The sequence below is a fragment of the Juglans regia genome, chromosome 4 (genome assembly GCF_001411555.2).
Source record: "Juglans regia cultivar Chandler chromosome 4, Walnut 2.0, whole genome shotgun sequence".
In the NCBI taxonomy this organism is placed as follows: Eukaryota; Viridiplantae; Streptophyta; class Magnoliopsida; order Fagales; family Juglandaceae; genus Juglans; species Juglans regia.
This window is the reverse complement of record NC_049904.1, coordinates 4,439,161-4,451,318: the sequence shown is the minus strand read 5'-3', so window position 1 is coordinate 4,451,318 and position 12,158 is coordinate 4,439,161. Positions and strand designations below refer to the sequence as shown.

The following is a 12,158-nucleotide window of genomic DNA, read 5'->3' as shown; positions in this document are numbered from 1 at the left end:
TTCCGCCACATCATCGCAAAAAAAAATTATTTTTCTATAAGTTTCTAAAAATTTCAACTAGATTAATGGTGTAAATCATTTTGTCTAATTATGATCCTAAATATCTCAACACAATCTTGAAATCACCTTAGAGGACAAGAAATATACTAGCACCCACGAAAACAAAACCGATCACCAAATTTGAAATGCACGCTCTTTGCTAATGATAAACAATCACACTATGCCCGATTATCAAGCAAGTGCTCGATTATAGCGTTGGCACACCCTACAACTGCCTGTTACAACCTCGGTACCAACAAAAGTTTGCAAATGGTCATTGGAGATCAAATTACAATTACAACTTGTAGAGGGCCCTAAAGATCAAATTATAATTACAGTTTACGGCGATTTTACAGAAATTTTCAAGGGCATAAAAGAAATATAGTTATACAGTACGGATATGTCGAATTAATTACAGTTTGTACAGAAAATATCTAATGTAGGAGATTAGCTGGGAGGGATATGGGCTGCTTTATCCTTGTCAAGTTCCTAGACAATTATTAGTTGGAAAATACACATTGCACCTACCTTGATTATCAAAATTAATACATTACACCTACCAACCATCAGAACTAACACATTACATCATCCTTGATTATTTCTAACTGTGTTTGATGTGTCAATTAGAATATGTGAGGATTAGGGTTCGGTGGGTTGTAAGTTGGGGTTGCATTTTATACACTGCAGACAGAAGCCCAACCTAGTGCATTTTATACATTGCCTCGGAGACATTCCATCAAGATGGGCATGACAAGAACGAGCTGCATAAATTTTCTAATGAAGTAATGAAAAAATGTCCTTTTCTTTTTTTTCTTCCCCATAAAAAACTATGAAGTATCAAAAGAACGGAGGTTAATAATCCCATGTCAAAAATACCAACCAACAGTGGCAGTCTTAGGAATAAAAATTCTCCACAAGTTGCCTCACTCTGACTTGGGTTTTATCGTTCTTCTACTGGGTGCTCGAGACCCACTTGTACATCTCCCTACGAACTTGAGAATCTCATCAATCAGAATCACGGGCAATGCAACTACCAAAACCAAGAGCCATTCATTGAAGCTGAGGGGCACAATGCCAAATACTCCTGCCAGGAAGGGCACGTAGAGGATCAAGAAGTGCAAGCCAAATGAGATTGACATGGCCAAAAGCAACCACGGGTTCACCCATGGGGGCATTGTTAAGAGGCTTCCGTCCTCAGAAAGCGCATTGAGGGAGTTGAACATTTCGATGGCAACCAAAACAGAGAGCGAGAGTGTCATCGCTTTCACTTTACCACCATGGAAATAATCGCAAGGGTTTTCAAAAGAGATGACCTGGCTGCCAGCAGTGAAGGATGAGGCGGTGAAGTTCTTCCAGGATGAGCACTGCCCCCAGTTGGAAAGTTGGGAGTATGTGACCAGGCTATGACCATCTCCACTGAGGTCGATGCCCAGGAAGGAACCATGGGTGTACCAAATGATAAATATACCAACGGTTGCTATTCCAACATACATCCCAATTACCTGTGTGCAGTCATTAAAGTGGATTAATTATATATCAAGTCCCCCAGTGCTATCAGCGGAAAGTGTGCAGAAAGAAAAAACTAAAACTTATAAACATTAATGTCAACATAATTTGGAGCATAAGGAAAGGACACATACCAGATAGCGGAATAAAATCCAAGCATTGATTAGTGAATCATCACTTCTACGAGGTGGCTTCTTCATTATGTCCTTATCTGGAGGATTGAATCCCAAAGCAGTTGCAGGTGGTCCATCAGTAACAAGATTGACCCACAGAAGTTGGACAGGTATCAGGCCCTCCGGAATACCTAAAGCTGCTGTTAGAAAAATAGAGGCGACCTCACCCATGTTGGACGAAATCATGTACCTGAATAATGGTTGGAAACACAAAAATACACATTGACATGTCATCATATGCCAGAAGTATCTAATTTAAGAGGCAGAAAAGTAATCAATTTTATGAAAGGAGATATAAAACTTTTGTTTTTTTAAGTTAAAAGGAGATATACAACTTTCACATATTAATTTCAACAAAGGTGCCTTTTCGAAATTCAAAGACCAATTGATCACAGCTTGACTAGCATGAAGTGCTGACAAACAGACTTGGTAAATATCACCAAACATGGATTGCAGTTCCGCATTGAAGGAAAGATTAGGGGTGGAAATTTGTGTTTTCGGGTCGTATTTGTGTTGTGTCAAGTCATGAACATTCGACTATATAGATCAACCTGACCCATTAAGCTAAACATGTCAAACTTTCAAACCCTAAACCGACCCATTTAGATAATGGGTCATGTCGTGTTACCCGTTTTGACCCGTTTAATAATTAATTAGAAATAGGTAAACACGACACAATTCATTTAAATATGTTTCATGTAAATGGATTGAACTAACGCGCATTACCCATTTGATTAACATAATTTCACATAAAAGTTAAAATATATATTTATTAGTAGCCACAATATCCTTTTAAAAAAATAAGACTACCTATTAACAAAAAATATCAGCATTTTTCAAATTTTAAAATATAATAAAACCAATATTACAAAATCTACAATAACAAAGCATAGGTCCAGAATTACAACATTAACAATAACAACATAAGCATAATGAGAAATATCAATATTATAACTCAACAATAATAAAATTATAATTTTGAAATAAAATCTAAACGGATCAAAACAGGTTGATTTCAGGTTAAATGGATTGACCCGTTATTGATTCGCTTATAAATCGTGTCTTAACTGGTCAACCTGTTTTGACCTAAACCCATTAACATAAAACTCAAATCCACTAATTTCGTGTCGTGTTCGTGTTGGGTTCACGAGTCGGGTCATATATTGTCACCCATAGGAAAGATGATACTACTTTTTTTTTCTTATAAAAACCTTTTGGAGAAGAGAAAAAAATATTTACGGTTCTAAAGTATGCAGTCCTCACATACTCCATTTGAAAAAAGTGGAAAAATCTGGAACCCACATAAAAATAATAACTTTTTTAATGGTGGCCCTCACTTTTTTTCAAAAGGAGTATGCAAACACTGCACACTCAGAACTGTATATAACATTACTTTTAGAGAATGAGTCCATCATCTTGAAAAACCAGCAAGTTTGCATGATTTTGTAATATACACCCAAGTATCTCTCTCACTTGCTAAAGAGGCAGTAGACACCAAAGCAGAAGTGGAAGTACCACTTAGGGCTATAATCGAACCGAGCCGGTCTTTGGATTGCCGGGCTCGGCTCGGCTCAAAAAACTCGAGCTCGTGCCAAGCCAAGCTGACTTGGCACGAATTTTTTATTTTTTATTTATTGGAAAAAAACTAATATTTAAGAAATTAGATAAATAAGAAAATATAAATATAAATTTAATGGAATTTTTACAAATAACAAATAGAACCTCTATTGAATTAGAAATTGTAAAAATTTATAAATAATTACTATGTAACTAGTTGATGTTTATCCATAATAATAATATATTATATGCCTACATAAATTACAAATACATAAACATAATATGATAGTATACATCAACATTTCATATATATTTATCTCGTATTAGTATATGAAATTATTAAATCTTATCAACTAACTATTGTACAAATTATAAAATATAGCTATGAAGTATATTCAATATATAGGCACAAGTGATTATGCACAAGTAATTACGTTACATACTATATACTTAATTATAAAAGATGCTATGCTTATATTATTAACTAATATATATATACACACACACATATATATGTATATATACAGAGGTGTATGTATATATTTATCAATTTATGAATGAGCTTTAATCAAGTCGACTCAGGCATAAACGGGCGGGCCTTAACGACAGCCTTAGCCAAGTCAAGTCAAGTTTAGTCGGGTATGTGTCATTTACTAATCGAGCGGGTATCCGCTTTCACAAGTGATTTTTTTCTCACGAATCGAGTTCGATTCTAGTTTAACCAGACGAGTATCAAGCGGGCTATCGAACAGACTGGTTCATTTACAGTCCTAGTACCGCTGGACTAGACATGACAGAGCACTATGTGCATTATAAGTTATTTATCCTATAGTAATTCCACAATCACGACGAGATTAGACTCCATTAATGAACTAATGCAAAACAAAATGAATCAACTCGACAGCAATAAAGTACTATGTTAAAAATAAAAACAGAATGCACATGACAGAGCACTATGTGCATTATATGTCCTTTTGTTTATTGCAAAGGAGGGCATTGAGGCCAACATACTCAAGATGGATACACGAGAGCTCTACTCCTTACAAAAACAGTGGTGTCCTTTTGTTTATTGCAAAGGAGGGAGGCCAACATACTCGGGATGGATACACAAGAGCTCTACTCCTTACAAAAACGAACCCAAGGGCTAAAGCCTAAGGTATGAATATTAGAAAAATCCAAAAATGAAAATATAGTATGCAATCCTATCTTATGATCCTAAGATCCTAAAATAGATCATAAGATAATCTATTCATTGTCCTTTTTGCATGCACTTTCGCATTTTTTTTTATAAGTCATATAAAAATGATAGTATAAATGGGGAAAGAGAGAGAAGGTCAAAGCAAGATGATGCCACTAACATGACATGAAAAAAAGCATGTTCTCCTTGTAACTATGAAGGACTAATCAATGTTACAAGTGGAGCCCAAATCATTAAAAAGTGCTTGAACTTCTCCCCCCAAGCAAAATGAGATTTCATTCACCATCTTCCTATAATATTATGATTCCCATTATAATCCTTTAATTTTCTTTTTACTTCAAGGATTTTTTTTACTTACAAAAATGTTTGAATAAGTAAAAACAAAACTTTTTTTTTATATAAGTAAAAACAAAACTTGGAAGGGGCTTTTAAACAAAAAATTAAAGAAAAAATAAATTACTAAAAAGATTATTTTTATGAGTAAAACAAAGATCTTATTAATGATGAATACAAAGACAATTTCATACCAAATGAAGAACAATCAATGGGAGTACCCAGGCCAATCCTGGGCCCATGTCTGCAATCTAAGGCACAAGTCTAGGCATGGCTGGGCTAGGAAGGAAATACGATTTTATCCCAAGGTGATGATCCAGACTGGACCCATCCCAGCACATGACCAGCCCTAGATATGATCTGAGCCGTTAAGCATCAAATTCACATTGCACTTCAGAACAGATTAGGCCATGGAAAACTAATGGGATTTACAGATTCGTTATGTTGCATCAAGTTAGATACCTTTTTATTTTATAATTAGATACTATCTACTAACAACCAAAACAACTATATGACCATCCACCAAAATTTTCAAATATCAAGCAAGGAAATCAACTCAAATAAATCACTTGTAGTTTGTTAATAGCCATTCATTTACCTAGTCGTGGCTATAATTTCATTCAACCTCTTCAATCAGTCAAAATTGACTATTTCATGACAATACACAGGCCACCAAACAGACTTAAGTTTAACTATAGCTAAATCCCAACTTTGAAGTGCACCATTTTAAGAGCTTTCTTTTTCTGATTATTGATTGTCTTAAAATCATGCAAAATGAAAACTAAACAAGCAAAAGTATGATCCAACCTGATAAATGCCTTCATATTGTTGTAGATAGATCTGCCTTCACCAACAGCTGCAACAATTGTACTAAAATTATCATCTGCCAACACCATATCTGAAGCTTCTTTTGCGACCTGAAAGTAGGAAAATTGAAACAATGGCTGAAAAAGATTGGAGAGTTACAAGGAATATAGGGAAATTACAAGTTATGTATTTTTTCACTGATCAGAAAAACAAGTGTATTTTAACCAGGAAAGAAGTTAGTGGTGTTATAATTATGGTATACAATATTACTAATGCTTACTCCCTTATTCCATCTACCAGTGCATATGCCACATAAGTCCAGTTCAACAGCGTTCAATTTTGTCCAATGCACATCTACTGTCCATACAATTTGTTCTAGTATGTTACTTCTCTCTATACAATTAAATGAAACATATCCATTCTCTCAGTATTGCCTCCATTACCTCATGGAAATTCTAATATTACCATTTAGGCATTTCTCCCTAATGATTTCTTTAATAAGTCAGCTTCTTTTGCTGATTATTCCTTTCATGTAGGTCTACCATTGGCATGGCATGTACCTCAAAATGTAAATATGAGAAATAATTTACTAAACGAAAAGAAACAACACCTCTGTTCCAGCAATGCCCATTGCAATCCCAATATCAGCGAGTTTCAATGCAGGCGCATCATTCACTCCATCACCAGTCATGGCAACCACCTCTCCCTCCTCTTTAAGCAATCTCACAATTTCTTGCTTGTGCCTTGGTTCAGCCCTAGAAAACAGGAGCCCACCAGTTTGGCGTAGATGAGCTTTCTGATCATGCAGTTGCATAAACTCTTTTCCTGTTATACTTTTTAAATTTATGTCTTCATTAGGTCCAAATACACCTATTTCCCGACAGATTGCTTCTGCTGTATTCTTATTATCTCCAGTGATAACCATAACACGAATCCCAGCTGCTCTACAGTCCTCAATTGCTCCGTAAACCTCTTGCCTAGGAGGGTCCTATAAAAATTTGGAAAAATGATCGCCCAAAGTTAGGCCTAAGGCTACTAAGGAAAAATAAAGTGATTGAATAAGTAAATCATGTAGAATTTAGCAATGTCAAGACTTACCCTCAGTCCAACCAAGCCAACAAAAATGAGGTCACTCTCAATGGATGAATAATTTGAAGGATCAAGTAAAAGTGCATGAGCTGGATGATCTTCATTGCCATCATAGGTTTCAAAATCACCGAGCTCATCTTTGTATGCAAAACCAAGACAGCGCAGTGCACCAGTTGACATTTCCTGAAGAGCATCTAAAATGAGTTTCCTTGAATTCTCATCAAGAAGTCCAACGGAACCATCAAGCAACTGAATCTTAGTGCTCCTCTCTAAGAGATTTTCTACAGCACCCTGCCACAATTTAACTTCATATTAGAATTATATAACATGGTACAATTGACAAAGTGAAAAACAACTAAACGGAAGTAAAAACAAATTGCAAATTAATTGCCATTAGCAACATGAAATAATCAGCAGCTCTTCATTATACAAGAAGACATTAATTACAATTATATACAAGTTCAATTGAATCAATACGGGATAATGGAAACCTAGCACCTTATAATACTTCTGATTGCCAAATTTGTCCCCTTATACCCACCCCCGGGAGGGGCGCTTCCCCCAGGACTGTCAGTCTTATAAACGAGAACCCTACAACTTCTCTTCTCCACATTTTGCACTTTTAAGGTTTTAAACATACAAATCAACTAACCAAGCACGTTGATGATAAATCAAGAAGGCATTTGACTGCAACTGTAGAGACAACTTCAACTGAACCATTAAATTTGTAGAAGCTTTCCTAGAAAATATTGCACTTAAAAAACCACCAAATGAAACTTCTTGGGGGGGTTGGTGTTCTAATGTAGTTCAGGGGGTTTATGGTTTGGGGCTTTGGAAGTTCATTAGAAAGGGCTGGGAGAGCTTTGTTAGTCATGTTAGTTTTGCTGTTGGCGAGGGATCTAGGATCCATTTCTGGTTTGACATTTGATGTGGTGATCAGGCCCTCAATAGTGTGTTTCCAGCTATTTTTCGATTGGCTTCAGATCAGTTTGCTGCAGTTTCAGATTTGCTTTGTTGTTCTAATGGTACTATTCAGTGGGATATTTGTTTAACTAGAGCTGTACAGGAATGGGAGATTGACGAAGTTTCAACTTTCTTCAGCTTTTTATACTCTTTGGGGCTTGGTGGTAATGATGAGGATAGGATGTTGTGGAAGTCTTAAGGGGTGCAAAAATTTCACTGTTCATTCGTACTATAAGTTGTTGACTTTTCGGGATAGTCCTCCTTTTCCTTGGAAGTGCATTTGGAGGTCCCAAGTGCCTTCCGAAGTGGTTTTTTTCATTAGGACTGCCTCTCTTGGGAAAATTTTGATGCTGGATAATTTAAGGAAGCGAGGTACTATGGTTATGGATTGGTACTTCACGTGTAAAAAGAATGGGGAAACCGTGGATCATCTACTCTTGCATTGTGAGGCGGCAGGGGCTTTGTGGGATGGCATCTTTTGTAGAATCAGCTTGGCTTAGGTGATGCCTTTGAGAGTGGTTGACCTACTTGCATGTTGGATTGGGCTTCTTGGTTGTTCTCAAGTGGGCGCGGCCTAGAAGATGATTCCTTTGCATCTTATGTGGTGCATTTGGATGGAAATGAATGTGTGGTGTTTTAATGACAAGGAGCATCTCGAGCAAATCTGGAATTTTTTTGTGCACTCTTTGCTGTTTTGGTTTACAGCTTTAGTTATTAACGGATCTTCCGTACATGATTTTCTGATGTCGCTTTTCGTTTCCTAGAATGTATTTAAGTGTTTTCTTTTGTATACTTCATGTGTACATGGGCTTTGCCTATACATTCATTTCTAATAAAATCTCTTCTTACTTACAAAAAAAAAAAACACCAAATGAAAAGGAAACACATTGCCCATGCTTCACAGATAGCTTCTGTTATATCACAATGATACTGTTGCACTTAATAGAAAGGCAAAATAAGTGTGAAACTTGGTCAGAAAGGAATGCGCGGTGCTTTGAAGATAGGGAGCTCACAATGACGAAGCTTCAGAATTTTTTTGTACACACGTTATTGCTCTGGTTTTCAGCCATTGTGCTAGATGGAAGCAATGTTCATGACTTCTTATCTTTAATTTAGCATTTCTAGAATGTATTTAGAAGCTCTTTTATATACATCTTGTGTACATAGGCTATGCCTATTTCATTCCTATCAATAAATTTTACCTCTTACTTTACTTATCAAAAAAAAAAAGTGTGAAAGTTTCTTTAATACAATAATATATATATATATATATAGAGAGAGAGAGAGAGAGAGAGCACCTTCACTAGCAATGACTTTTTCCCAGATTGGGAGTTCACAATAACACCCATGGACTTCCTATCGCGATCAAACTCAAGAGTTGCGATCCTATGTTCATATTCATTCCACAATTGGCAGCAACCTAAATAAATGTAAAATTAAGAAATAAAATACGGCAGCAGACCATGTAAATCATCAAGGTTAAAACTTTTTCATTTTCTTGGAGGTGGAAGGCGTCAAAAGAGAGAAGTATGCCAGTTTCAACTTACGTAGTAAATCACTCCTAGTCGTTGATCCACCATGGTTAGAACCTTCAGGAAGGCCCATCTTCTCAACTAAAACCTGAAATGCATTGAGAGCAGATTCAAGTGTGAATCTCAATAACAATTTTACTTGCTGTTGCAGAGCAGGTGTGAAATAAACAAAACACCATACAGCAACTCAATTTGCAGATTTTTTTTATTTTTAATTTTTTTAGAACAGAAAATTCTTCACCGTTGTCCATTAATTATGGATCAGTCGAGGGGGAGAATCAGTCATAAAGATAGAAAACAAAAGTGAATAGGAAAACAAATTTCAAAAAGAAAGGTCTTACCTTTAGAGCTGCCTCGGTAGGCATTCCAGTGGCTACATATTTATGCTCTGACTGAGCAATGCCCGCATCATTGCAGACAGCAGCTATCTTTGCAATCATTTGAAGATTATCATCCATACCACCCATTGGCCAGTCATGTATTTTACCATCATATGGATTGTATGTAGTCCCATCAACCTTGAAGGTTCGAAGCCTATCAGCATTACTCCCCATCGCCACAAGCTTCGCCACAGCCATCTGGTTTGTAGTCAAGGTTCCGGTTTTATCCGAACAAATCACAGTCGTACAACCCAGAGTTTCAACGCTCGGCAGCTTCCGCACAAGGGCATTCTTCTTAGCCATTTCACGCGTACCAAGCGCCAAGCACGTCGTGATAACCGCCGGTAAACCTTCGGGAATTGCAGCCACGGCCAATGCCACTGCAATCTCAAAGTAATACGTGCACTTCTCGAACGAAAATTTGAAATTTCTAGGCCACCCATCCACATACTCCCAAGTAAGAAAGTACTTCACATTGATGAGCCACACCACCGCGCATATCACTCCAATTATCATCGTCAGCATCTCACCAAACTCATTCAGCTTCTTCTTCAACGGCGTATCTTCCTCGCTCTGCGATGCCTCGTGAATTTGTTCATGCACCTTTCCAATCTCTGTCTCCATACCCGTCTGAGTAACCAAGCAAAAGCAATTACCATTCACAACCGTCGTCCCCGCAAAAACCATACATCGCTTCCCTTGAATATCAGCGTCCTCCTGAACTGCCTTATTGGTCTTATTCACAGCTTCACTTTCTCCAGTCAGTGACCCCTGCTCAACCCTTAAGGTCGAGCTAATCAATTCCAAGACGCGCATATCGGCAGGGATCTTATCGCCAACCCTAAGCTCCACGATATCGCCGGGTACTAGCTCCTTCGCAGGCAAATTGTGGAGCTTCTTGCCGTCGCGAATGACCGTGGCGTGCTCCGATTGAATCTCCTTAAGCGCTTCTAGTGCCTTCTCAGCATTGCTTTCCTGCCAAACTCCAACGACTGCGTTAACAATCAGGATAAGGAAAATCACAAGAGGCTCCACGAAGGCGGTGATCTCCTTCTCGCCGCCCTCATCGCCGTCGTACAAGGCGAGCACGAAGGATATGACTGCTGCCACAAGTAGGATCCGGACCAGAGTGTCGTTGAACTGCTCGATAACCAGAGACCAAATGGACTGGCCCTCATGCTTCTCCAGTTCATTGTAGCCGTAGATCTTGCGCCATCTCTCGACGTCTTCGGATCCTAGTCCAGATATCTTGTTCACCTGGTAGTGCTGCTCGCATTCTGGAATCTGTTTCGCCCAGGCTGGAAATACCTCTCGATCGGAGGGTTTGGGGCTAACGATTTCCGCCTTTCCGTAGTCTTGGCCGCCCTTCCCCATAGAGATTACGGACTTTGAGGATGAACTTGTTTCCTCGGGAAAACCCAATCTTCTAGATCAAATCGTACGAAACCCTGATTAATTGAAGACAAACAAAATTTCCGAGGACACTGCAAATCCCAAATCACCGAACTCCGACTGGTTTCTAAAGAGCCCCTTTAAATTAGCGTTTGTTTGTTTCTCTAGAAAAGTATACAAAATGAAAAAAAAAAAGTCAGAAATGGGAAAAATGCTTCGACCGCTCAATGAGGCGCATCAGATCGAGGAATGATTCCTACTTTTCCACTGACCCTCACAATCTCTCTCTCTCCCTCCCTTAGTGCGTTTAGATTAATTAGAGAGGAGATTATCGAAACTACCTGCTAACCTTCCGTGCGATTAAATTACCGGAGAAACCAGAGCATATGCCTTTTAATTTCATGCTTATGCTTTGTGCTCTCTTTATTTTTATATTATCAATAACTTATTGGATGTGATTCTTTTTAAAAGGAATAAATCAATGGTTGTTGGAATGGAATCATAATATAATCTCTAATATTTTTCTAATGCTATTCTTTACGTTACACCCAATTTTCTGTCACTTTCGTCTTATAAAAAAGGGCTTAAAATAGATTAATTAGGTGTCATTATATGCAACTTAAACATTATGAAGACAGAAACGTCATCTTTGTAACATTATAGGTAGAGTAATGCTACACTAATGTATAATTTTAGGTGTAATATTATCGTTTGTTTTCAGAAAATATTTCATCTTATCTCATCTAATCATTACAATTTTCCTAACTTCCAATATAAAATAAAATAAACAATTCAACTTTTTCAAATCTCAAAATAAAAATAATATTAAAAAATATATTTTAACAATACTTTATTCAACTTTTTAACTTTCATCTCATCTCATCTCTGAAAATAAACGAGTCCATATACGGAATAGCAGCTTCATCCATTTTATCGGTGTTTTCTTTTTTACTTTAGATTTCAAATCTCAAATTTTAAAATTTTTCTTATTTTTAATAGTTGACATATTAGTACGTATGGTTATATAATTAAAATTATAAATATAAATAACATTTTTCTTATATGTAACCCAATTCAAGAATAATATTATTTTTTATTATTTAAATTCAAGGATAATATTTTTGAATTGTAACGAAACATCATCATATACATTTTGAAACTATCCTTACAAGCGACATTAGATTAAAGG

General features: G+C 36.9%; 1 protein-coding gene across 2 annotated transcripts; it reads right to left on the bottom strand.

The window, feature by feature from the left end:
• Nucleotides 1–547: 547 nt before the first annotated feature.
• LOC108988442 (calcium-transporting ATPase 1, endoplasmic reticulum-type-like) lies at nt 548–11,380 on the bottom strand. Of its 2 annotated transcripts, XM_035689327.1 has the most exons (9): nt 11,311–11,380; nt 9,539–11,133; nt 9,213–9,285; nt 8,964–9,085; nt 6,712–6,993; nt 6,224–6,601; nt 5,614–5,723; nt 1,680–1,908; nt 548–1,541 (listed from the first exon to the last, which is right to left on the bottom strand). In XM_035689327.1, the coding sequence occupies exons 2-9, from the start codon at nt 10,949–10,951 to the stop codon at nt 963–965; spliced, it is 3,186 nt and encodes a 1,061-aa protein (XP_035545220.1). In that variant the 5' UTR covers nt 10,952–11,133; nt 11,311–11,380; the 3' UTR covers nt 548–962. The 2 variants fall into 2 exon arrangements, with proteins under 2 accessions (XP_035545220.1, XP_018817247.1); XM_018961702.2 differs by lacking the exon at nt 11,311–11,380 and having other exon boundaries at nt 9,539–11,271.
• Between the last annotated feature and the right edge of the window lie 778 nt (nt 11,381–12,158).

Bases quoted from the DNA above. Each gene is read 5' to 3' on its own strand.
- LOC108988442 (XM_035689327.1), bottom strand. From the start codon at position 10,951: ATGGGGAAGGGCGGCCAAGACTACGGAAAGGCGGAAATCGTTAGCCCC. The intron at 9,086-9,212 runs GTAAGTTGAAAC...ACATTTATTTAG, and splicing joins GACTAGGAGTGATTTACTAC to GTTGCTGCCAATTGTGGAAT. The intron at 5,724-6,223 runs GTGTTGTTTCTT...TCCTACTTTCAG, and splicing joins TGGGCATTGCTGGAACAGAG to GTCGCAAAAGAAGCTTCAGA.